The following is a 26,830-nucleotide window of genomic DNA, read 5'->3' on the forward strand; positions in this document are numbered from 1 at the left end:
AAGAGTAAATAGAATTTTCAAGCTAGCTTTTCTCATTTTATAAATGAAATGCCCAAAGCCCACAGAGGCTGTCGCTCTCCTCCTGGTCACATACAGGATTTTGCATCAGAGGTCAGATTAGCATCCAGACTCTCAGCTCCCCCCAGGGCTCTGAACCATGCCTCACAGCCTCTATGAATTCATGTTCTGAAGAAGCAATGGAATCATCCAGCAGTGGGGTTTAGCTTTAGCTGGTATGTACAAAACAAAAGGCATTTACCTTTTCTCATTTTCCTTGACAAATCTACATGTGATGTAATAAGGATTTACATAGCAGATAGGTAATAAAGCAAAAATGAATGTGGTTGGCATAAACAATGATTTGGGTTGGCATATATACAACCTCCATGAAATCTAACCGGTTAAAGAAGTTAATCCGATGAAACAAAACGTATTTTTTTACACACACTGTTGGCAGGTATATTCAAATGCTTATGAGACAGGAAGCTACATTTCCTATCAACAGTAAAAAATTTTTTAAAAATGACATTAGCCTTTTAACAGTATATTATTTCAATAGTTTATTTTTGTTAATGATAGAGATATCTTCTCAGTAAATTCAAATACTTTTTAACAGTGAATGGTAAGCTAGAGCTAGAAAAGTTAACACCGGCATTATCTTGAAATTTCAGGGGGAAAAGTGGTTGACTGGAGCTTCACTCATCTTTGTGAACCAAATGATGTTGACTGAAATAAACGTATCTTGAAGAGAACTTTATCTGATTCTTTCATATTTCAAATGTAAAAGCCCTCTGACACAGAAAATTTTATTTTTATGTATCTGTTTATATAATAATCCAGTAAAAGTCAACCTCTGGATCCTAGACTATACATTGTGAACATGTAAGTGATGGAAATTTAAGAAGGAATTAGATTTTCCCCATGAAAGTAAATCAGTATCAAACATATTCCACATGATTATGGTGACTGAAGCAAAAATACCAAGTGTAGGACGATGATAGTTCTTGTTTGGCACATATATTAATAAATTCTCAAATATCAAACAATGGAACAGCAGTATTTACTAAAACCAACTAGCACAATAATAAAAGACTCCTAGAGCACTGTTATTCACATCATAAAAACCTAATTCCCATATGAATTCTGTAACCCAGCATGCCCTCTGTACCGTGCAAACTGGCCCAAGCTCGTACTTTTCCAGGATTCGCTAGTACTTCTAAGTCAACTCATGCTGAATCCCGCCAATTCCTTACAGAACTCACTGATCTTCTGGTCAGGCCCTCGCTTATGAAAATATATACATACCCTTATTACAATTTTGAAAAGAATGGAAGGCCTTCATACATGTCAGTTTTTAGTTTTATCCAATCATTAATTTTCTGCAGAGTTGTTTTTTCTTGAGTTAGTATTTTCGCAAGTTTTTTCATTTTTTCTTCATTTCTTTCTATGTACTTCAACCCTTCCAGCTGCAGCTGATTGAGCTTTTCATTTCGGCTTTCATCCAGAGGTATGTTTTCACACATTACTGGATTAAATCTAAAATAGGTGTCAGGAGGTAACAGACCATCAAGCATTACATGAACTTCTGTTGAAACAAAGAGAGAGAGGACAGGGTAGATAAGAAAATTGATTTATTCTGCAATGACCTAATTTTATCCTTATTTAAAATTATCTTCTTTGAGGGCAAATTACAAAGCTTTATTTCATCATGCCAGCCAATTAACAGTCGGTCCAAGGATTCCATACTAATGACTATAACTACAAAATGAAATTCATCTCCAAGATCATTCATGTAACTCTGCTAATTAGATTACTAGCTCCTGTATTCTCTTTTCTCTGTTTTTGGTCATACTGATAGCCACTGCTGAAACGCCTTTCCAACTTTCCTTTTACTGTTTTATGATTTTTGGTATCATCTTTACTGAAGTATGATTTACATACAAAATTCACCAATCTTAAGTGTATAATTTGAGAAGTTCTGAGAAATGTGTATCTTTGTGTAATCACACCCGTTATGACAGAACATTTCTATCACCCCCAAAAAGTGGCTTCATGCCTTTTTGTACTTCTTCCTCTTCTTAATCTTTGCCTTTTCTAGAATTTCATATAAACAGAATCAGAAGCATATAGCTAGCTCTTCCAGGACTAGCTTCTTTTACTTAGCAATATTCTTTTGAAATTCACCCCTGTCATAGTATGTATCAACAGCTCCTTTCCTTTTTACTGGTGGGTAGAATTCCACTGCACAGACAGATCACAATTTGTTCTTTCTAGTTCTCTTCAGTTTTTAGCTAGTAGGAATAATTCTGCTGTAAAGAATTTACATGTAAGAATTTACATGTAACATTGTGTGCCAGCTTTACTTCAATTAAAAAAGAAAAAAAAGACAAACATGCTTTTACCATATGACCCAGCAATCTCATCACAAAGTATTCCCTCAAGAGAAGTGCAATCAGTTATCCACAGGATAATGGTGTGAAGTCTTTTATGTACTTTTTAGTCATCTGCAGATCTTCTTCAATGACATGTCTGTTCAAATATTTTGCCCATTTTTTTAGTGAATTTATTTTTTTTAAGATTTTATTTATTTGACAGAGACCACAAGTAGGCAGAGAGAGAGGAGGAAGCAGGCTCCCTGCTGAGCAGAGAGCCTGATGCGGGGCTCCACCCCAGGACCCCAGGATCATGACCTGAGCCAAAGGCAGAGGCTTTAACCCACTGAGCCATCCAGGTGCCCCTGAATTTATGTATTTTTTATATAAATAATGTGAGAATTCTCTATATGGTTTGGATCTGCTTATATATTTGGTTCTGGTAATAGATCAGATACATGTTTTGCTAATATTTTATTTCGGCCTACAGCTTTTCAATTCACTTAGAGTGTCCTCTGAAGAGCAAAATCTGTACTCTGGTAAAGTCTAATTTATCTATTTTTTCTTTTTTGGTTCATGTTTTTTGTGTCCTATCTAAAAAATCTTTACTAATCCAAGTCATTAAGATTTTCTCAGGGTATTCTTCTGGAAGTTTTACAGTTTTAACTCTTTTATTTAAGTCTATGATCCATTTCAGATTAATTTTTGTATATGGTATGAAGGGTCAAGGCTCACTTTTTGAATATAGTTACCTCATTGTCCCTGTACTATTGGTTGGAAAGACTATCCCTTCCCATTGAGTTACCCTGTCAAAAATATTTTGAGCCTACATGTATGGATCAATTTCTGTATTATTATGCAGCACTGATCTGTATGTCTATCTTTATACAAATACCACAGTTCTTTGCTTACTGCAGTTTTATAGTCTTGAGATCAGAAAGTGTAAGTCCTCCAACTTTGTTCTTTTTCAAAATTGTTTTGGTTTTTATAGGTCCTTTGCATATCCACATAAACCTTACAGTCATCTTGTTAAATCTCTACCCCAGAAAAAGGCTATCTGGATTTTTACAACAACTGCATGGTGTCTACAGATCAATTTGTGGTGTGCCACTAAAACCCACTAGATTTCCAATTCATGAGCATGGTGTATCTACTGATTTATTCAGAACTTCTTAATTTCTTCCAGGAATGTTTTGCAGTTTTTACCGTTCGGGTCTTGCATGTAATTTGAAACAAGTAATTCTTTCAGTGTTTAACATTCTTGTACTATTATAAATGATATTTATCTATCTTTGTATATATTTAGTTTCAATTTCCAACTGCTAGTATTCAGAAATACAATTGAGTTTTACTGACCCTGTACTGTCCAACTTCGCTGAACTTGTTAGTTCTAGGATCTTTTTAAAAGACTGTCAACGTAGACAATAGTGTTACCTATGAATATTTATTTCCTTTCTAATCTAGCTGCCTTTTACTTCCTTTCAGTGCCTTGCTATACTGGAAAGGATCTCCAGTACAATGACTGGAAATGATGAGACACATATTACTCTGTTTCTGATCTTAAAACAGAAAGTTTTTGGTCTTTCATCATCAAATATAATGCCAGCTCTAGGGGTTTTGTCTGAATAGATGCCCTCTGTTGGGCTGAGGAAGTTCCCTTCTGTTCCTAACTTACTGTGAGTTTTCATCATGAATGGATGTCAAGTTCTGTCAGATGTCTTTTCTTTATCTATTGATACCACAAAATTTTCATTTTTTGGTCTTAAATTAACATGTAAATTTTGTTAATTTTTAATATGTTAAACCAATCCTGTATTCTTGGGATGAATTCTACTTGGTTATACTCTGTTCTCCTTTTAATAGATTGCTGAATTCAATTTATTAGTATATTTTAAGGATTTCAGCATGGGGAAACTAATAGGGAATTAGTATTTTTATGCATTTTGTAATTTTTCTCCTCTCTGGCGTCAGAGTAACACTGGCCTGATAGAATGACCTGGGATGTATTACCCTTCTTCTATTTTATGCAAGTTTTTATGCAGAATTGCTATTAATCTTATCAGCTTTATTTTTCATTTCTAACAGTGTATTCTTCACCTCTAGAAGTTTGATTTGGGCCTCTTTTGTATCATTCATTTCTCTCCTTATCATATTCCAGTCTTCCTCCAGCCCAGTAAACATGCCAAGTATGGTTTTTTTTTTTTTAATTAATTAATTAATTTTTCAGCATAACAGTATTCATTTTTTGCACAACACCCAGTGCTCCATGCAATACGTGCCCTCCCTATTACCCACCACCTGGTTTCCCCAACCTCCCACCCCTGACCCTTCAAAACCCTCAGGTTGTTTTTCAGAGTCCATAGTCTCTTATGGTTCGCCTCCCCTTCCAATTTCCCTCAACTTCCTTCTCCTCTCCATCTCCCAATGTCCTCCATGTTATTTGTTATGCTCCACAAATAAGTGAAACCATATGATACTTGACTCTCTCTGCACCAAGTATGTTTTTAATAGTTACTGTAATGTCTTTGCTACTTGCCTATCATCTGTTTCATAGCTAGGTCTGTTCCCACTGACTGGGTTTTCTCCTGGTGAAGGGTGTCTTTTCCTGCTTCTTTGTATGCCTGGTAATTCTGCACTGGACACCAAACATTGTGAATTTTTGTTATTTTTCTGTGCTGGAATTTGCTGTATCCCTTTTAATCTTGACTTTATTCTAACAACGGATGCTGTTAACTGGATTTAATTCCATCCTTTTGAAGGCTGCTTTTAAGCAGTGTGACAGTGGATCCTGAGCAGCCCTCACTCTGAAACTAGTCTGACGCTGCCACTGAGACAATATTCTTCTGAGAACTCCTCTGCACATCTCATGTATTACCAGGTCCTTCTAACCTACTTGATAAAAACCTGAGCTACTTTGGCTCCTGTGTGAGCTCCAAGAAGAGTTGTGTCTAATTCTTCCTGGTGGTTCTGGGCCCTGCCTTGGGGAGCTTCCTTACATGCATGCACTTATTAGTACTCCAGAGGACTCCCCTGCATATCTCTGGAGCACTCTCTCTGTGAAGCTGCCTCCTCTGTAGTATTTGGCCAACAAATTCCAGTTTCCTGGGCCTCCATGAACTCCAACTCTGTCTCCTATCCGCTTTTTTGGGTCCACCCCTTCTTTGCTACCACCTAGAAACCTTTTTTTCAGGTAGCAAGCGGGGCAATCGCAGGGATTACTTCATTTATTTTCCTTCTCGCAGAGATCATGAACCCATGCCACCTCATCTAATGGCTGAAAGCCACTGTTCTGTTGTTTGCTAATGGTTTCACGTGGGAGAAATATATGGCCTCTATTATTTTATCATGGTCAGAAGTGGCAGTCTTAACCCTCTTTTAAAATCTCTAAACCCTATTATCCTTTAAGACCTATATCAAGTCTACTTTGGTGTTTTAAGATTCTGTACACTTGACAGAGAGAAAGACGGGGAGAGCACAAGCAAGGGGAGCAGCAGGCAGAGGGAGAGGGAGAAGGCTCCCAGCTCAGCAGGGGGCCGACCTAGGGCTTGATCCTAGGACCCTGGGATCATGACCTGAGCTGAAGGCAGACCCTTAACCGACTGAGTCACCCAGCCGTCCCTAGTCTAACTGTTTACAATAACCTAGTTTCATTTTCTTATTCCTCCTCTTAATTCATAATGTTAATCATCTGCAACTCTTCACCACTTATTTAGCAACTGATAATGCATTAGATTGAGCTAAATGAAATTACAGTTTTTATGGGTCAACAACCATCTAGTATCAGCAATTACATGTGTTTCACTCAAGCTCTTCATTAACAAGGGTGTAAGTTACGGAAACAGCAGTACTTGTTTCTTGAAAAATTTTAATTTAGCCCATCAGATGATGTGCAGCAGACATACATACAAGCATTTTGAGACTGGCTGATTAAAGCTTTCTTTTTCTCAGCAGATTGCTTAAAATAAGAATACTGTACAGATCTAGAAATATGCTTTTCAAAAAAACTTTTTAAAAGATTTTATTTATTTACTTGAGAGAGAGAGAGCATGAGCAGGGTGAGGGGCAGAAGGAGAAGCAGACTCCCTGGCTGAGCAGGGAGCCCAATGCGGGGCTTGATCCTAGGACTCCAGAAGTGACTGGGAGCCATCCAGGTGCCCCTAGAAATATGTTTCTTGGTAATGATGGTGTTAATTCCACAGTTAATGAAAAATAGTAAGAAATTTTCTTTTACAATTTTTTTTTTAAGAGAGAGAGAGCATGCACAAGTGGGGGAGAGACAGAGGGAGAGAGAATCTTAAAGCAGACTCCATGTTCGGCAGGCTCGGTATCACGACCCTGAAATCATGAGCTGAGCTGAAATCAAGAGTCAAATGATTAACTGACTGAGCCACCCAGGTGGCCCTCTTTTCCTCTTTTTAAGTCACAGATGAAGCACTATTCAATTTTAACTATTCACTTGCATGTACATAAAAATATGCTACATATATCACAGAAGCAATGTTGCATCATCTTTTTTTTTTTTTTTTAAAGACTGTATTTTATTTATTTGACAGAGAGAGATCACAAGTAGATAGAGAGGCAGGCAGAGAGAGAGAGAGGGAAGCAGGCTCCCTGCTGAGCAGAGAGCCTGATGCGGGACTCGATCCCAGGACCCTGAGATCATGACCTGAGCCGAAGGCAGTGGCTTAACCCACTGAGCCACCCAGGCGCCCAATGTCGCATCATCTTTAAGAAAACTGTTTTATGATGCCATAGGCATTTATTTCACTGCAGACATTCAGAAATTCAGTATTCTAAGTTTAAGTCAAATGCATTTGTGCTGTGACCTAATAAAATAAAAATGTGATGGGAAAATAAGAAAAAAGAATATTTTGATTTTGACAACAAATTTTCAGATAGTGAAAAATCCAGTATACAAGCTTCTTTTGGGTTGTCACTTACTAGATAAAAGTCCTCAGTGGGGAGTTTAAGACTCTCATGTGGATTAAAGACTTGGCTAGTAACACAATGATATGAAAAGAATGAGATTCAGAAGCAAGGGGTTGGTAAATGGTAACAATTCTTTTTAAGAACTGAATAACAGATTTCACATAAGACTTTATTAAAGTAACAAAATAAGGAGTTCTAGACTTCAAGGCCAAAACCAGAAATTGGATAAATACTCACTGACTGCGTACTATGTGCAGGCAGCACAGTCAACACAGCCTGGACAGCCTCCCACCTTACATTCTTGTGGGATAGAGAGAGAGAGAGAGATGATAAGCAACGAAACAAGCAAATGTGTGATACACAGCCACGTGATGAGAGAAATGCTCTAAGTCCAAAAAAAAAAAAAAAAAAGGGAAGAAGCAGGGTAAGAGGGTAGAATGACAGTGAGGGGGACAGAAAGCAATCAGGAAAGGTCTTTCTGAGAAAGTGACATCTGAGCAGAGGCCTGAATGAAAAAGGGGAGTGAATCAAGTGTGAATCTGAGGGAAGAAGACCTCACGTGGAGAGGGCACAGCAACTGCAGAGCACCCAAGGCAAGAGACTTCTGAACCAGACTGAGGGCCAACTGGTAGCAGGGACCCGTGTGAGTAATCGGGGAGGGGATGTATTCAAATGCTAGGTCTCAAAGGCCTACTAAATTTCAGTGAATGAGGCTTCTGGATTTAGTTCTACATGTGATGGAAAGCCTAGAGGCTCTGAGCAGGGTAAAGACAAGATCTGATGTATATTTTAAGTCTCCAACTGAACCTTCATGCTAATCAGCTATAGAAACTTCTCCAGCTGTACACCCAGGCACGGGAATACTAGCACATAGAGGAAGAAAGTCTCTCTTCAGGAGTCCCTTAGAAGAAATGAGTGAGGAGACATGAAAACAACAAAAGATTTGCTCCCCTCTGCTTCCTGAGCCCCCTAGACAGACATAACATACTCCTTCCTAGGCAGCATCAGCATAAGCTACCGAACACTGAACTCTGGAAGTTAAAGTGCTTTAAGGTGGCAAACAGACAGACTGACCTTCTGTATCTGTGGCACTGTTGATAACATTAGACAGTTTGGTCTTCAAGCTTGTGTATGTCACGGAGTTCCTCACATCACTCTCATAACGCCCAGTGCCCAGGGACACTATGCACTCCAACGGGACGTCGGGCCAAAGACACTTACACTCATGCATTGCTAGTGCCGAAGGGTTATTCAGAAGCAAACCTCCATCCTGCAAAATATAAGTCAAAAAAATATAGTTCAGAACTCTTAAAAGTGAAATTCTATTTTATAAATATAAAGGCAAAAATTGTATTTTAAACAGACTGAAATGTACTCACAAGGAGAGCTTAACAATCTAATAAATTGAAAAAATGATTTGAAGGTAAGTTCCTTTAAAGTGAATTTCTTTTATATATTATAGCTTAAAAAAAGTGTACTTGTGAAAGCTCACTGACCTCATTAAGAGCTCTTTTCCTATTATGGAAATTATTTTAACTTCTTTGATTGCTTTGGATATTCTTCTCAAAACTACTAAAATGAACAAAGTTATTTTTAAACGATATTATCCTTGCTTAGTGGTTACTATAGATTCTATATAAAACCTAATAGAACAACTGTGGTTCTACCAAGCAATTAAAACTAGCTCTTCGTTCACAAGTCAAATATAACCAAATAATTCAACAAATTTAACTGCAACTTTATCAACAGTACAATTTCAAAGTATCGCATTCATTATAATGCAGATATAATCTAAATGATGAAGGCAAACTTTGTATTTCCAAGCATTTATTATAAATAATAACTTATTTTGAAGACTTCAGGAGGAAAGAAGGGTAAAATCCGCAGACAAATACTGCTAAACTGTAGCAGAATAAAAGTACACAACTAGCCTTACATTGCTGGGATAAACCTCACTTGGTATAAGCACAGCCATTCAATCTTGAAAAGCTACAAACTGCTAGAAAGTTACTCCTTCTAAAAAGCCCAAAGCCAAAGTTATCATATGCCGATGGCATTCATCCCCAATGTGTAGCTAGCTTTATGATGCCTTTGGGCTAACAGAGATACAAAGGGCTATGTAGATTCTCAGAGAAACTGTCTTGTCACATGTTTTCATTGCTTGCTCTATTCTCCATTTTGGGGTGGGTTGTTGGCTGCCATTTCCAATCTAACCTCCACCTTCCCCTGAAGTGCGATCTCCATCGCTAACTACAACTCTTCAAAGGAATGTGGTTCCTGTTTCCACGTACGTGACTTTCATGAGAAAAAGCTATTCTTTCAAAAGACAACCCTTGTCAATGGGGGCCCATTTATTGATAGGTCCACCATATTTCAGGTCTTTAGCTTTTTTTATGAAGTCCCTCTGTGGTTGAAACAGGCTTAAGTTGGGATGGTCTCTGAGACCTAGAAGACTGCACACACTTGGCCTGTGACTGGCCCCAGGCCTCAGATACAAGAAACGGGAGCCCTGGGTTCCCATCGTCTGCCACCTGACTGGCAGTAGGTGTCCCTTGTCTAGACTCAGGAAGAGGGAAATCTGTATCAGAAGCAGAATGAGGACCTAACAGCACACGTGCTAGCATTGTACTTCATACTTCTCTGTATTAGATCCAAGAGACTTAATTTTCAGTGCACATCTTAGTGAAACAGCTAAATGCCACAGTAATAGAGTTCTTTCACTCCTAAACTCAAAGTAGCATGACAGAGAATACAATAAAGATCAGAATCCTAAACTAAAACACATCACAGTGCAAGTTAACACTGTGAGAAGTGAAGTTTCTCTGACACCTAGCAGACAATTTCATTTCTTTCTTTTTTTTTTTTTAAAGATTTTATTTATTTGACAGACAGAGATCACAAGTAGGCAGAGAGGCAGGCAGAGAGGGGAAGGGAAGCAGGCTCCCTGCTGAGAAGAGAGCCTGATGTGGGGTTCGATCCTGAGCCGAAGGCACAGGCTTTAACCCACTGAGCCACCCAGGCGCCCCCTTAGCAGACAATTTCAGTTCCTTCATTAAAAACTTAAATGTCCATCTAATCAATGGCAGGCCGAAGAGCAGGCAGTGAGTACGGCTTTAGGGACTGCTATCCTTGTGTGCTGAGTTTGAAGCAGATGGACTGAGAGACTGCATCTGCTGGAAATGATCACAGTGGAGCGTGGGTTGTTTTTTAGTGTTTTTAGAGGTACCAGGCCCACTCTCCTCAGAAAACCAATAGAGGCTAAACTTATGTCAATTCAAAATTCCACTGTGCTTCTGTTCCATTCAATAATGCCATTCAAATCTCTGCACTTCCTTGCCACTGACAAGTCATCGAGGGGGAGCGGGCTATGGACATTGGGGAGGGGAGGCGAACCATAAGAGACTATGGACTCTGAAAAACAACTTGAGGGTTTTGAAGGGTCAGGGGTGGGAGGTTGGGGGAACAGGTGGTGGGTAATGGGGAGGGCACGTTTTGCATGGAGCACTGGGTGTTGTGCAAAAAGAATGAATACTGTTACGCTGAAAAAATAAATAAAATGGAAAAAAAAAATGAACTGATTGAATAATTTGCTATTTACCTCTCAGAGGTATACACAGAATTGTGTTTTAATAGTAGTACATTTCACATGTACTTAATAGCCTAAAATTTGGATACTTTTGATTGCTTTTAATGTTTATTTAATCATTTCAAATCACAGAGTACCTACCAGAGAAAATAACCCTTGCACAGCGTGAACTTCTCCTCATCCTCTCATCCCAGTTATGACTTTTTAAAAAAATTCTTTTTTTTTATAATGGTAAAATATACAAAACATAAAATCGGTCCTTTTAAGCATTTTTGAGGTCACAATTCAGTGGCCTTAATTACATTCAGAATGTTTTACAACCATAGCCTTTATTTCCAAAACATTTTTATCACCCTAATCCCGTGTCCATCCTACCCAACTATTCATTCTTTAGATCTCAACTGGTGCGAAATGTCTTTGTAAAGCCATTCCTGACAGAGTAAGCCACGTCTTCTGTACTACTTCTTAACCCTATGCATATTTTCATTACTGAATTCATTTTTTCAAGATTTTATTTAAATTCAAGTTAGCTCACATATAGTATAGTATTAATTTCAGGGGTACAATTAAGTGATTCGTCAGTTCATACAACACTCAGCACCCATCACAAATGCCCTCCTTAATACCCATCACCCAGTTAGCCCATTCCCCGCCTACTTCCCCTTCATCAACCCTCAGTTTGTTCTCTATAGTTAGGAATCTCTTATGTTTTGTCTCTCTTCTTATTTTATTTTTCCTTCCCTCCCCCATGGTTCATCTGTTTTGTTTCTTAAATTCCATATTGAGTGAAATCATATGGTCTTTGTCTTTCTCTGATTTGTTTCATTTAGCATAATACCCTCTAATTCTATCCATGTTGTTGCAAATGGCAAGATGTCATTCTTTCTGGGGTGCCTGGGTGGCTCAGTGGGTTAGGCCTCTACCTTCAGGTCAGGTCATGATCCCACGGTCCTGGGATCCAGCCCCATATCAGGCTCTCTGCTCAGTGGGGAGCCTGCTTCCCCTCTCTCTCTGCCTGCCTCTCTGCCTAGTTGTGATTTCTTTCTCTCTCTAATAAATAAATAAAATCTTAAAAAAAAAAAAAAGATGCCATTCTTTTTGATGGCTGAGTAATATTCCAGTGTGTGTGTGTGCGCACGTGCACATGCACGCACACGCGTACATACACACACATCTTCTTTAACCATTCACCTGTTGATGGGCTTCTGGGCTCTTTCTATATTTTGGCTACTGTGGACACTGATGGAAAGAATATTGGGATGAATGTGCCCCTTTGGATCATTGTATCCTTTAGATAAATACCTAGGTAGTGCAACTGCTGGGTCAAAGAGTAGTTTTATTTCTAACTCCTTAAGGAGCCTCCATATTAATGAATTTATCATCTTACTATATAACTCTGCTTATATTCTTCTAGTTTCAGCTATTTGAGGGTAGGACCCAGGAAACACAAACAATAAGCTGGCACTTATTACAACCTTTATATTCCTCCCAGTTAACACTGCCTGGTACTGAGCAAGCAGTCACTACATTTTTGACCAGCTATAATAAAAATTAATAGTTGTGGCCTGGCAAAGGCATCATTTGCCAGGTGCTAGTCAGGTTCTTTCTACTGAAAACACTATTTACCTGGAACGTTTATATGAAATATAATTCCTCTTAGGTTAACGTTTTCTGAGTTCTGGATATAACCTTTCAGAATGTAAATAAGGCCTAGGAAAAATAATAGATGAGAATCTGTCATCAAACCCTTTAGTGCAAATTAATTTATCAGGCTCTTTCTCCAAAGGCAGAGAATGAATGATTTACTTTTGGAGGTGGAGATGGAAAAATATCAGAGAGAAGGGACATGCATACGTCCAAACTCATCAAACTGTATACATCAAATATGCCCAGTTTTGGGTGTATCAATTATATATCAATGAAACTATTAAAAAGAGAAAGAAGGATTTATTTTGTGTAAAATGTACTATTTCAAGATAAACATGGTGCTACTTGGGCAGGGGGAAAGAAGTAATACCTGGAAAGCTACTCAAAAAGAATTCTCACTTTACAATTTTCTAAGACATGTGATAAACCTGGTAAATACTGTAATAACGTTCTTCTCCTTAAAGGCAAAGGCAAATGAGATCTACACGTCTACCTTCTCACACCTCTTAATTATGGCACTGCTTTCAATAACTGCTCAGAGTATCAGTCTAAATTTATGCTCTACATGGTTCCAAAAGCATGTGAAGTAACTAAGGTTAAAACGTATGTCAGACATGACAGTTAAAAAGAGATTTTAAAAATCAGTCTCAAAATAACTCAATATAATTATTCAAAGCGCTTAAGATAAGAGGATTATAATAGTAAGTACCATATTTTAGTTTTAAACTTAACAATTTCTGAAGGGTTAGAATTTCACTCGAATATTTTTTTTGTTTAAGCCATCAAGATCATTCACATGTTAGAATATCCTAATCAATCTTTCACAGCGTCTTGTGAGCAGAAAAAAAATCCTACTTCTTCCTCATGTTTGTAAGAGAACATGCAGTAAGAAAAATATTCTTAAAAATAAGATTTGCTTAGAATCTAGATTTCATGTGAGTATTAATTAGATGTAAAAATCTTCCTGAAGTCCCTGATTTACGTAAAAGTATATTCTTTTACATAAACTTTATATAGTAAATTATTTTAATCTGTAGCTCAAACCTAAACTCAGAGATTATGGTCATCAATATAAAAATGGCTAAGCATGAAAAGAAATAACACTAGGCTAAATGAAATGGAAAGAGAACCACAGAATTACTTTGGTTTGTTATTATGTACTGGATTAAACTTTAGAACTATTTCTACTTAGAGAAAGAATAGAAAGCAAGTGAAGTAACTTCTTTTGAAGTCTGGGAGCATATGGTCTTAAAATACAGTAACTTATCATTTGAGACTTTCATTAATACTTGGCATAACTGCAATTCTGTAGCACGACAACCACCTTGAAGATATGTTATAAATCTTTAACTACTATTCGGAATACACTGTCTAAATTATTTCTCCATTTACAACCTGGTAAGAGTAAGAATATGCAGAAATTTTTGTTAAAAACCGCAAGGTACATTTTAAAATAAAAATGTTAATTTGACCAGTAAGTCTTGAAATCTATGTCAGAAAAACTCTACAGCTAGCACTTTCTGCCTTGAGCAGGTGGAAGAAAGGCGAGAAGGGGAAGTGCCTTACATAATTGAACAATGACTGATCTGACAAAGTAAGGAATGGTCTGAATTGACTCCAAAGACAAAAGGAAACCTAGGTTAATCTCATGACTACAATGTTTATGATATTACTTCTAGAAATACAGAAAAAATGGGATAGCTGCCCATAATATTTAAAAATAGGTCTAACATACAAGAAAAAATATAGGAGAAAATAAAAGCGATAGAAGTGTTTTAGCTATTACAATACTGACACATGTAAAGTATATAATTGATACGTAGTTCATATAGAGGATCTTTGTATGAGCTTTTGAATGACATCTGAAACTCCTTGCCAAAATAGTTTTCTTCTCAACATATATTTAAATACCAAACAGAGCACAAATTCCTCACTGACTAGAGAGGACAGTTAAGGTTAATAGCTATACTGAATGAGACTGATTTTAAGTGGGATAGCATTATAAAAATTAAGCATCTATAAAAACGTACACTCTGGAAGTATCAGGTCGAAAGCTTCAATGACTTTTTTTTCATTTACTGTAAAGTTATGAGTTAACATTTCATAATGGGAAAAACCTGACAAAAACTTTATGATAAGTAAGTGTACATAACAAAAAAGGAATAAACTTCCAGAAATAATATTCAACTTTATATATCATTTAGCCATAAACTTAGAAGCAGTATAATTATAGGTAGCATACCAACTCTGTCACTTAACAGCCATGATCCTATTCTAGTCATTTAACCTTTCTCAAGACTCCAATACCTCATTTGTAAAAGTGGGAATAACTCTATCCGATTTGTAAGCAGTGATGATTAAATGAGACAATGCTTACAAAGGATTGTATAAGTGTCCAGTACAGAGCTAACTTAATGAGTGTTTACTGTGATTGTTTTCTTATATCATCTCCTTCAAAATATGTTCACCCCAACTGTCAAACAGATTGCGTTCTGTGTTTTCAAGGGCCGTGTTTTAATTTTTATTGTATCTGGACAGCCAATGCTACATACTATGTTTTCCATCAATAAAATCATAGTTAGGTATGAATCACATTATATAAAATACAAAAATAATCTTTGTAGAAGGCTCGTTAATTTAAGAAAAACTACAAATAAAAACATTTTGTATGGGACATCTTTTGCCACATATAAACAAGAAGAAAGTCTGGGTTGATCCCTCTGTGACATTTAATGATTGCTAATTCTTTAATCTCAAACTTTCAAAAGGTAGGTCAACTTACCTGGTGAAGATCATTTCCCAATGCATACTCTGCAAAGTAGCCGGGAGCAGCAGATGAGGCTCTAATGGCCTGCCACATTTTATACTGACAGCCTCCCAAGTAGTGCGAATTGATTCCAGGAAAATGACCATAGTTTCTGAACACAAAAGCTTTTGGCGTTATCCCTCTGTTTACTATGGTACTTACTGCAGCTACCTAGTAAAGTGAAAAGTGAACAATACCCATTGTAAACAGCACTATTTGGGATCTATAAAAAATTAAATATTGTTGAGTAGTGTGAGTGAACAAGCTACAGCTACCCATCAAGATAAATGTAACATAAACAGGATGTTAAGTAAAGGGAATGAGATTTAACCAGGTATTTCTTTACGGGACAGTAGATACAAGGACTGAGACAATTTTGAGAAATGGACAGTAAGACAACAATAATAGAAGACATCACTGACTACATGCTTTGAGTAGCCATTTAAAAAGACACTAGGAGACATACATTTGCAAATCTTTATATAATAATCAATGCAAGAGTAGTAGCAATGAATACAAACTACTCAGAGAAGAATAAATATACTATTTTCCTAGTAGCATTTACAAATTAGTCTTTGCTTCTGTTCTCTTTGAAAACATTATGCCTTTAGTAACTGAATCTAACAACAAACTCACTCCGAGGCTTTCTTATCATAGTTAACAACTGGTAGCTGGGTAATTTTTTATTAAAATAACTAATAGACCACCTTGGGTCTCAGACTTTATCGGTGTCAGCTGCATTAATGTAAAATGTGCTGTACTGGTTAATGACCTGCAACATAAACTTAAAGAACTTGAAAGGTATGGAGGAGGCCAAAGTTACTGGGGTTCTGTGTTGAGCTCTGCCAGGGGCTTGTCAGCTTTGCTGTTTAATAAACCAGAGGAGATATCCCCAGATCCTATGAGTGATCCGAGTGTCAACAGGCCACCATGGGTAAGAGCTGGTCATACACCAAAATCCAGGGGGTCTATTAATTGGACTATAGACAGGCAGAATTGAGAATCATGTGGAAAACATGATAAACCCATTCATAATGAGTGAATTACTTTTTGAGGGGGCTAAAGTTCCCTTATACCTAATCTATCTAGTCTTTTATTTAAAGTTGGCCACTCCCACGACTGAAAAACAAACAGCTCTGAAGATACAGGGGAACAAACAAGAAGCACAGAGTACATCCTGGGATCTTCTCCAAAGTGTCCATCTCAGTAACATGGCCTCCAAGGCCCTGCTGGTCTGATTCAACTGCCACTTCAGTCCCATTTCTGCACGCTGCCCTTGAATGCTCAGGCTCTTGTCTCCTGGGGCGCTCAGTTCCTGTGCCTCTCCCTGCCTCCTCCTGCACAGGTCCTTCCCTGTGCCAGCACTGCTCCTACTCTTTGGCCTGCACACTGAGATCTCAAACCTCCTTTCCTCAGAATAGCCTTCCCTCCTGTCCCTGTAAATATATGCTTTCAGAGAACTGTTTTTGTACTCCATAGCATTTATTTCAGCGAAACTGTATCTCCTCGTTTGTGTGATTACCCGATAGATGCCTATTTTGGCCTACTGGACTCTAAACTCCATGTCTGCATTTACTAAGGTCTCTGGAGTGCCTGGCACAGTGTTGACACATGGGGCTCAGAATTAATATCTAAAGAATGAATGAAATTTGAACAAGCAAGAGTGAAAGAGAAATAAAAGGAGCCGTATTTGAGCTTTCAAGGTTACAGCTTATCATCCAAGAATAAATACTAGCTGCAGGGGATTCTGAAGTCCGTAAATGTTATTCCTTAACCAAGTAACAAGTTATTATTAAGGAACACAGAACTCAAGCAATACTCTGATAACTGGGTTTCAAACAAAACAAATAAAAAGAGAAGCCATATAAAACAAATTCCAGTGGCATTAGCATTTTTAAAATTGGGATTCCTTTTGTACGTTAATCTAATATATTCACAGGCACATAAAATTTCTTTTAAAAAAGTCTGGGGGAAGAAAAGCTGTGATTTTTCTTGTGTCACTGGATTTGATTAACCTTATGATAAAATAATTCTTCCTTGGTTTTAGTCCTACCTAGTCTTTCATGTTCTTAAACTTTAGTTACACTTTTACTGGATACAGGAAGAGGTCGAATGACCATATCTTATATCTTCATAAAATAGCCCAAGAAGTAAGGAATCAATAAAATCTATTAAAAGAGGTTCCTAAGAAATGTATGTCTTAGAATAAGTGCTTTCATCTGACCTTCAATTCCACGTTGGGATTATATTTAAGACTCCAAGCTTACCTTAGGACACGTAGGATTTCTTGCTGTTTCAATCATTAATGAGGATCCCATTCTATCCCTTTATTAAAGGAGGAAAATTAAAGTACATCAGAATGACTGTATCTCCTAACATCGGGGAACATACAATATTCAAATACTGTTTGCTCAGGGTTTTGTTCAAAGTACTATGAACAACAAAAAAGAAATATAAAGATCTCCTCCAGGTGCGATAGTACAATTAATGCACATAAAGCAATAGAGAGTTGAGGTGGGGCTTGAGAAGGACACCAAAAGATGACAAGGCAACACATTCAACCCTGTCTGAGGAGTAAAGAAAGGCACTGAGGCAGAATAAACTGCTGTTTTCAGGGTCCTCCTGAGGGATAAAGGAGGTGTGTTGGGATAAAACTACAGAAGTACATAGACTAGTAACAGAGTAATCTAAAAACCATATGAGGACATTTAGATTTTAAACTTGTTCTAGCAACACAGAGCCAATTGTCACTCCTACAAAATGCTTTTTAAATTATTGGCGTTGGGCTCTGAATTAACTGCAACATTACAGATCTTGTCCTTGGGCAGCAATTTCCACAATTCCATTATAAGGGAGTTTTGTTCTAGAGCAGATTTTTTTCCTGGCTTAAAAGCATGTGTCTTTGGGTGCCTGGGTGGCTCAGTGGATTAAGCCGCTGCTTTCAGCTTAGGTCATGAACTCAGGGTCCTGGGATCGAGACACACATCGGGCTATCGCTCAGCAGGGAGCCTGCTTCCTCCTCTCTCTCTCTCTCTCTGCTTGCTTCTCTGTCTACTTGTGATCTGTCAAATAAATAAATAAAATCTTAAAAAAAATGTATATTTTCCCCTGTATTGGATATAAGGACTACGTTTTTTAACCAACTTGCCTCAATAAGAAAAAACCATGTTTCTAGTGATTTTTTGTCAAACAGTATTCATGACTGTCAAATAGAGTATTAGTGAATTTCACATACCAATAGTATGTACAAATTAGGCGATGATCTACCCTTTATTATATTTCATAAATATCAATATAAAATACTTCTTCTAACTCTTTAAAAAAGGTATGTATGAAAATGTATACAGTCTAGGAAGAGACTAGAAGAAAATATATTGCAAAGTCCACAGCTCTGAATAAGACTGTGGGTAATTTTAAAGGCTTAAATATGTATTTTCGGAAAGTGAGTATTTACAGTATTCTGGAAACAATGTTTAAAAATAATTAACGTTTTAGGGGCGCCTGGGTGGCTCAGTGGATTAAGCCGCTGCCTTCGGCTCAGGTCATGATCTCAGGGTCCTGGGATCGAGCCCCGCATCGGGCTCTCTGCTCTGCAGGGAGCCTGCTTCCTCCTCTCTCTCTGCCTGCTTCTCTGCCTACTTGTGATCTCTGTCTATCAAATAAATAAATAAAATCTTAAAAAAAAAATTAAAAAAAAATCATTAACGTTTTAGAAGAATATCTGTTAATGACTTGAAAGAGACTAATAGTTAAGTAAAATCAACAGGTGCGTGTCTATGTATAATACGGTCTCAATTTTTTAAAAAGGCAACTGCAATTTCTACATGCAAATCTCACACATGAACTTAAAAATATGACTGGAATTATACACCAAAATATTAACAATGGTCAACTCTAATTACTGGGATCAATAATTTAATATTCTAATTTTTTGTCATTTTTCAAATAATATGCATGTATTATTTACAGAATCAAACTTAAAAAAAAATAACTTACTTAAGAATATTTTCCCATGTTTGACTGTCATAAAATGCATGGCTCCAGCTCATTTTGACTGTTCCAACAATGACATTTTGTGAAAACACATCAGATCCTAATTTTCGGTAAAGTTCCTCACATTCATCCAAAGGCATATGAAACAATCCCAACATGAATGCTAGTATAGCACCTGAAAGAAGGAATGCCTGGTTTTTACCAGTGTCGACATTACAATACTTATAAGACTTTCCCAGTCACAGACCTGGTTAAAATTCTAGCTCTGATACTTTCTGTGCCACCTGGGGACCAACTATTTAACCTCTAAAAGCCCAATTTTTTCATCTCTAAAATAGAGATAATAACTAAAATTTATAATGTTCTTATATAGGGAACACATGTAAAGGGCTTTAACTGGCCTCAATAAGGACTAAATAAATGTTAACCAATGATGATGAGGATTAATTTTTAAAATATTGTTAGCTTGTGGAATTAATATAAATTACCTATGATTGAAATATGATATTCAATGAAATTTGATTCAGTCTATGAGCTATTTAAGCAAATTTTTTTTGTTACCTTTTTGCTCTTTTTCCTAATAAAAGTATTGGGATGTTAAAATATATATACATATATATAGGATTTTTTTTTTACATCAAACTAAGTAACACATAGTTAAGATACCATGGTCAATGATGTTCTTTCTAACCTTAATACATTCCTTAGTTTTAGTCACAGAATACACTGTATTTGACAACTTACCAATTCACTAAAATAACTACTTCTTTGAGTTGGTCCGGACTAAAATAATTAAAGAAATTAGGTCTCTGGGATAGCCTTTTAAATAGCTGATTTCATGTCCTGGCTATACTTGGTAGGATACACTGCCACCTAGAGTACCTAACTGGTCTAACCCTGAACTAAGGAGAAACGTAGGAGAGAAAGCTTTGCCGATGGGGAGAGGAGGGCAAAGACCTATACGGCATCAGGCCTTACTCTGAGATTGCCCACAAAGGAAAAACAGGAACTCATTATCACAATGTATTTTAAATACTGTATGTATTTTATTATACTCAGTCTTATTCTAGTAAAAGAAAACAGCTTAGGTTTTAAAATAAATTGAATGGCATTACTAATTTATAATAGAAATTACTTTTTTCAATTTGCAGAAAATCCCTAATTAACACAAGAAGTAACTTGCCAAAAAACTGCCTTTTAAGTAGAGCTACTATAAAGATAAACAGAAGGGGTGCCTGGGTGGTATAGTTATTAAGTGTCTGCCTTTGGCTGGGGTCATGATCGCACAGTCCTGGGATCGAGTCCCGAATCGGGCTCCCTGCTCAATGGGAAACCTGCTACTCCTTCTCCCACTCCCCCGCTTATGTTCCCTGTCAAATAAATAAATAAAATCTTCAAAAAAATTATGTTAAACACATTGATTCTCACATTTACCGATTTAAATTCTGGCTTCAAACAATCAAGTAAGAAATAATGTAAGAAGCAATTTCCTGGGCACCTGGGTGGCTCAGAATATTAAGTGTCCAATTCCTGGTTGCGCTCAGGTCATGATCTCAGGGTCAAGGGGTGAAGCCTTGCCTCAGGCTCCATGCTGAGCAGAGAGTCTGCTTAAGATTGTCTCTCTGTCCCTCACCCCTACTTGCACAGGCCCCTGTGCTCTTTCACAAAAACAAAACAAAACAAAACACTTAACTAAACAAAACAAAAAAATAAAACACCACCTCTGAATGGTAACTTATTCCCACATTTTATAAAGTTCATTAAGCCAATTAAAGGATTATTCATCATCAAAACATAAAATACCCATTACTTCAGAGAATGACCATGATTTTAAATGTACACTGCAGGGACACAGGGCTTCTGTTTAACGATAATTACCCGTGCTCACGCCACAGATGTAATCAAAGAGCTGATGAACTGGCTTCTGAGTAAGTTCAACCAATTTTCGCAGTGTCTGAAGGGCAACCACACCCCTACAGAAAAAAAGGAAAAATGAAAATTCCTGTTTCAAGGAAATAAGTCTTGAATAAAACAAGCCTACGAATTGCTTTTCTAGCTTATATGCTAACAGGGAAACTGATGATATAAATTAATGTCAGTAAAAATGGCCTGTTTTTAAGATCACTTTCAAAACTCCAGTATCTAAATAATGGCATAAAACCTGTGTCACAGCAGCACGTTTTAATTTATACTAGTTATCTCTCTGAACATGACTGTAAAGATGAGAATGTAAGATATTCTTTTAAACACCCCAGACTGTGGAAAAAACTTAAAACCTGCACTCACCTGTTCTGGAACACTGTATATTAGTTTCTTCTCTCTGCAGTGTAAGTTGGCTGCCTATGCTTCTACACATTTTTGTTTTCTGCATTTCACTAGTCACACTTTTAAGCTTTTAATCTTTTAAAACTTTCAACAACTCTGAGACAATGCCCTGTCATTAGAGATGCATTACTTTATGCAGCTGACTTTGCTCACTTTTGGATCCTAGCCAAAGGCAGAAAAGAGCTTAATGATGAATGTGGAAAATGAAAAGAGGCCAGGAGGTATATGCCAATTCAGGATGTGTGTAACGTGTGGACAATTCTTAATGCTGGGAGAATATACAGAAACAATGAAATGCTCTAAACCTAATACAAGATGTGGGGCAGAAGGGTCCTGGCTATAGTTAGGCATCACCAAATACAACGTAGAGTGTCAAAGTGTGCTTTGATACTGCTAACAGAAAATCACTAGAAAATACTCTAATATTAAAGTAGAAACCAAAAATGATTTTTTAAAAAATTTTAAGAAGTAATGTAGCTTTGAAGAGAGGCAGTAAAAGAAGGTGAGATAGCTTATCGAAGAGATACACTATGAAATCAAAGTGAGACATAAAGAATTAAAGATAATGCCGGATAAATACACTTAACAATGTGACCTCCATTATCTTATAAAAAAGAAATAAAACACTCAGGCAAGAAAAAAAGATTTGAAGAAATAAGTCAAAATATTAAAAGTCTGGGAATTGTGAGCTATAATTTTTTGGTTTGCTTTTCTTTATATTTCTTTTTTTTCCCCCTCCAAGTTTTACTTGTATAATCAGGTAGGAAACTATTTTAAAATGTTGTATTCACAAATCGTCTCACATCAAATTCAGAAATAAATACACTTGCCAGGTTGATTCTCTCTGCCTAACACTGTACAGGGCTTTCATACACAAAAGCAATAAAAGGTATGGGTTCTTGTTCTCCCAAGCCCTCGTACCTTACTTCTCTCAACACAGACTTCCCATCCTGGTTGTTTTCTCCTGTTCCCCTCTTGCAAGACTGCTCAGCTTAACAAGAGGGACATTTCGGGCTGAAAAACTCTTTGCTGTAGGGCTATCCTATGCATTGTAGGGTTTCAGCATTAATTGCCCTCTTCTCACTAAACACAAAGCGGTGATCCCCCAGCTCCAACAACCAAGAACGCCTCCAGACACTGATCTATGTCCTCTAGGTAGCAAAATTGCCTCCAGTGGAGAACTGCTATTTATACCTCTCTTCATCCTAACCCACCTTTAGATTTTCCCAAATGTCTTCACTCCAATTTCCTCCCTGAACAACTAACAAAACTCCTATTCTCTAAAATCAAATACTTACTGGTCCCAAAGCTCTTTTCAACATATCTCATTCTACTAAGCAGATAGTTGAATGTTCCTGACTGTTCCTTAGAATTCTACTCAAATGTTACTTCTTCAAAAAGAAGTCACAGTCACAGGTGCTTGCCAAAGGTGGTGGGTGGATGGGGTTGACAAAATGGGTGAAGAGATCAGAAGGTACAAACATCCAGTTACACAATAAATAATATAATAAATGCATCCAGGGGATGTAAGGTACAACGTGCTAACACAGTTAATAATACGGTACTGCATATTTGGAAGTTACTAAAAGAGTTAATCTTAAATGTTCTCACCTCCAGATAAAAAGTTACTAACTCTGTGTGGTGATGGATGTTAACTAGACTTACTATGATCATTCTACAAAATAAGCAGGTATCAAATCATTGTGTTGTATACCTGAAACTAATACAGTAAGTCGGTATCTCAGTTATTTTTTTAAAATGAAAAAAAAGTCATAATCATGATCATTCTCTAAAATAGTACTTACTCTTTGACACTTTGCTTTTTTTTCTTCATAGAACCCCTTACTATTCAATAATACATTTTTGCTTTTCTCTTTGTTCTCTTTCCTCCTCTGGAACGCTAGTACCATGAAGACTTGGATTTTGTCTGTTTTGCTTACTGATTCCCAGATCCAAATCAGTGTTAAGAACATGGTAGGCACCCAACAGTTGACTCAATGAATGATACCAACTTTTCCATCTGCCCTGATCTTAATGGCAGAGAGGACTGGCTTCTTCCTGCCCCTCAGTGAAATTCCTTACTGATTTAAGTCCCACTTTCCTTACTTCCCATCATCTTGAACCAATTCTATAAACTAGAATGATTCTAGTTCATTACCACTTTATCATATGAATGATGTTCACCTTCTTCAGTTATTTCGCTTCCATAAGAAACATCAAGTTATTCTAAGACTTTTCTTTTCTCAATCAACTCAATCTTCATTTGCTGAATTAGCACTTCTATACTGCTATGTGAAGCCTTCTATTCAGCATGTTCAAAAACAGAACTGTCTTTCTCAATTCCGATCACCTCCTCCCATTTCCCTGCAGTTCTGCCCCAGGTATCCATGGGGTCTCCATTTAGGAGTGCTCTTGATCTCCTTCTATATCCAATTCCCCTTTTCTTCAAAGTTTTCTTGCATATTTTTCCTCCCTCCTGCTTCCCATGCTACCATCTGAAGGTATTATTTTATTGTCCTCCGCCTAGATGGTTAGACAGCTTTTTCCCTCATCACTCACACCCTTACTGATATTGGTGTCAAAATGAAAACAATGTGGCTGACATACAGGAGCTCAGAATTTAACAAAACAATAAGCGTAGTACTTGGACATACAAGATAGTAACTGGCAAAGCAGGTGTATCAGAGAATGTAATCAGAGAGATAAAGTAATCAAAGAACAGGCAGGGCATGCACTATCAATTCCAGAGATGGGAGCAGAGATGGCAGGAAACCAGAATCCAAGCTAGAATATCTGGTGGGGGTCGGGGAGAGGCTAACACCAAAGGATCTAACCAACAAGTAGTAAGAGGCACTCAACAAACTAATCAGAAGAAGCATGGAGGAACTGCCAGCAGCAAGAATGGAGTACGACGGTGAAATTACCTCCTTCTGAGCTAAGAATGCACTAAATATCTCTAGTATGGCACCAGAACTGGCATCTGCAGCTGAGGACGTGGGGACTCAGAAAGTTACTGATACAGACTCCTTTTATAGCAATCTCTTTATTAAGTGACTAGCTGACTGATAAACACCAGTAAGATAAATATAATTAAAGAAAGCTAATGTTACAAAACATTGCCAAGATTTTTTAAGTCATGGTTGATATACTGTCCTAAACTAACAAGAAGGTCTGAAGAGACCAAACTGAAATAAATACTAGGTCAAATTAAAATAAAAGCAAATTCAGGTATATGTTGAAGAAGCCCTTGGGGCGCCTGAGTGGCTCAGCTGGTTAAGCAGCTGATCTATTTTGCCTCAGGTCATGAACAAGCCCCCATATCTGGCTCCATGCTGAGCATGGCTCCTGCTTGAGAGTCTCTCCCTCCCTTTCCCTCTGCCCCTTCCCCCACTAATGCTTTAAATGAAATTTAAAAAAAAAGAAGCTCTCAAATGGATAAAATAATAAATTAAGAAAAACTATTTCATGTTTTATTTTAAACATTTGGTTTTACAATGATATAGCTACTATACTTACACAGAATCAGTTAAAAAAATTTCCGGCTGAACTGGATCTATAGGATTTAAACAATTATTTTTCTAGCTTTACCTTGTTCCCCCACCATCAATTGTAAGAATTCGGATTCCTCTTCCTTTCACAGGATCCACATAGCCAATTAAGGCCAAAATTTCTCTAACTGCAGCCTGAAGAGTTTCATCCTTAATTTGTCTCAATCTTAATAAATACGGAATAACTTTTTCCTGTATTGAGAAAAAGTATTTTATTGCTTTTGTCAAATGAAGAGTGAAACTGTATGATTTTTAACCAACATATGTAGACCACATATAATCACAGTGCCAGGGTTTATTACTTTCTTAATAATCTTAAATGACATTACTTTTTAACATATTATCAATTAATATTTAAAACATATTTCTTCTAATATCTACGTTAAAAATTAACCTCAGTACAAATATCTTCTTTAAGATACAACGCTTAATAATTAGAAAATATATAATTTGCTTAACAGAAATTTACAAAGTATTGTTACAACAAAAGATTAACATTATAAATTGTATAAACTATTTTTTCCAAATCCTAGAGATAAACTTCTTCATAGTAATTACTGGAAATTAAACTTGTTATTAAAAAAATAACATAAACCATCTTGTGAATATAGGATATAAGGATAGCTCATAGTGAAATATAAACAAATGTCAATACCTGTAACTAAGGCAGAAGGCAAAAGCTGACCATTACAATAAATAATTCAAATTCATTACATTTAAGTAATTTGTTTAAACAAAACTAGGACTCTGAGATTCTATGTGTTTAATTTCATATTGGTGACCAGAGGCAAGAGCTTAACTTCTAGCGTTCTACACTTAATCAGAGACTCTCTAGGTTCTGTGCACAAAAGCACCTTATCTGGTCAAAAGCCCAGGCTTAGGGGAATCTGAGACTAGCAACTAAATTTGTGCTATGTAATCTTCCTTCAATGTATCACTCATTTTTTGTTTCTTTTTGATGATAAATCAATCTGAAGTAATATTGTTCTAAATTCTTTTTCAGTTGTTTTTTTGCCCTGGCTAATGTTTAGCTTCAAGGTCCCACAAGAAGAGTCTGAACAACGGTGGGCATGGGAATATAAATTTCCATTTCTGGTTAGAACAGTCTCTTTCCAAGAACTAGAAAACTTTAATAAAAGACAAAAGTAGTTCCACCTGTTCAAAAGCATCAGAGGGCTCCTGAAGCAATGAGAACAGGAGGGGTAAGAATGTGGAGAGAGAAGTGCTAAGAAGTGAGCTCAGGGACGCCTGGGTGGCTCAGTCAGTTAAATGTCTGCCTTTGGCACAGGTCAAGACCCCAAGGTCCTAGGATCAAGCTCCATGTCAGGCTCCCTACTCAGTAGGGAGTCTGCTTCTCCCTTCTGCTGGTGGGCACATGCGCATGCTTAACTCTCTCCAATAAATAAATAAAAGATGAATTCTTTTAAAAAAGAAGTGATCTCATAAACTATAGCTTGTCTTCCCTTGAGGCTTTTGCTTATTTGGGGAAGAAACAGAAGACTGAAAAACTGGGACTGGTTCAGACAGAGGGCCAGCAGAGTTAAAAGGTAACTCCAAGAGTGGGAAAATACATTTACAAAAAATACATAGTTATTGTATGTTACTATTATATATAATATTATAT

General features: G+C 37.0%; 1 protein-coding gene across 4 annotated transcripts in view; it reads right to left on the bottom strand.

The window, feature by feature from the left end:
* Positions 1 to 547: 547 nt before the first annotated feature.
* The window catches only part of PNPLA8 (patatin like phospholipase domain containing 8), a 39,351-nt gene continuing 13,068 nt past the window's right edge, over positions 548 to 26,830 (bottom strand). For all 4 annotated transcript variants that reach the window (XM_046020951.1, XM_046020953.1, XM_046020952.1 and 1 more), the window contains 7 exons: positions 25,247 to 25,398; positions 21,212 to 21,306; positions 19,337 to 19,508; positions 17,608 to 17,665; positions 15,317 to 15,511; positions 8,376 to 8,571; positions 548 to 1,585 (listed from right to left, as the gene is read on the bottom strand). In XM_046020951.1, the coding sequence (XP_045876907.1) occupies positions 1,311 to 1,585; positions 8,376 to 8,571; positions 15,317 to 15,511; positions 17,608 to 17,665; positions 19,337 to 19,508; positions 21,212 to 21,306; positions 25,247 to 25,398 (1,143 nt within the window). In that variant the 3' untranslated portion in view covers positions 548 to 1,310. The remainder of the gene's footprint in view (positions 1,586 to 8,375; positions 8,572 to 15,316; positions 15,512 to 17,607; positions 17,666 to 19,336; positions 19,509 to 21,211; positions 21,307 to 25,246; positions 25,399 to 26,830) is intronic.

The sequence above is a fragment of the Meles meles genome, chromosome 10 (assembly GCF_922984935.1).
Source record: "Meles meles chromosome 10, mMelMel3.1 paternal haplotype, whole genome shotgun sequence".
Lineage (NCBI taxonomy): Eukaryota > Metazoa > Chordata > Mammalia > Carnivora > Mustelidae > Meles > Meles meles.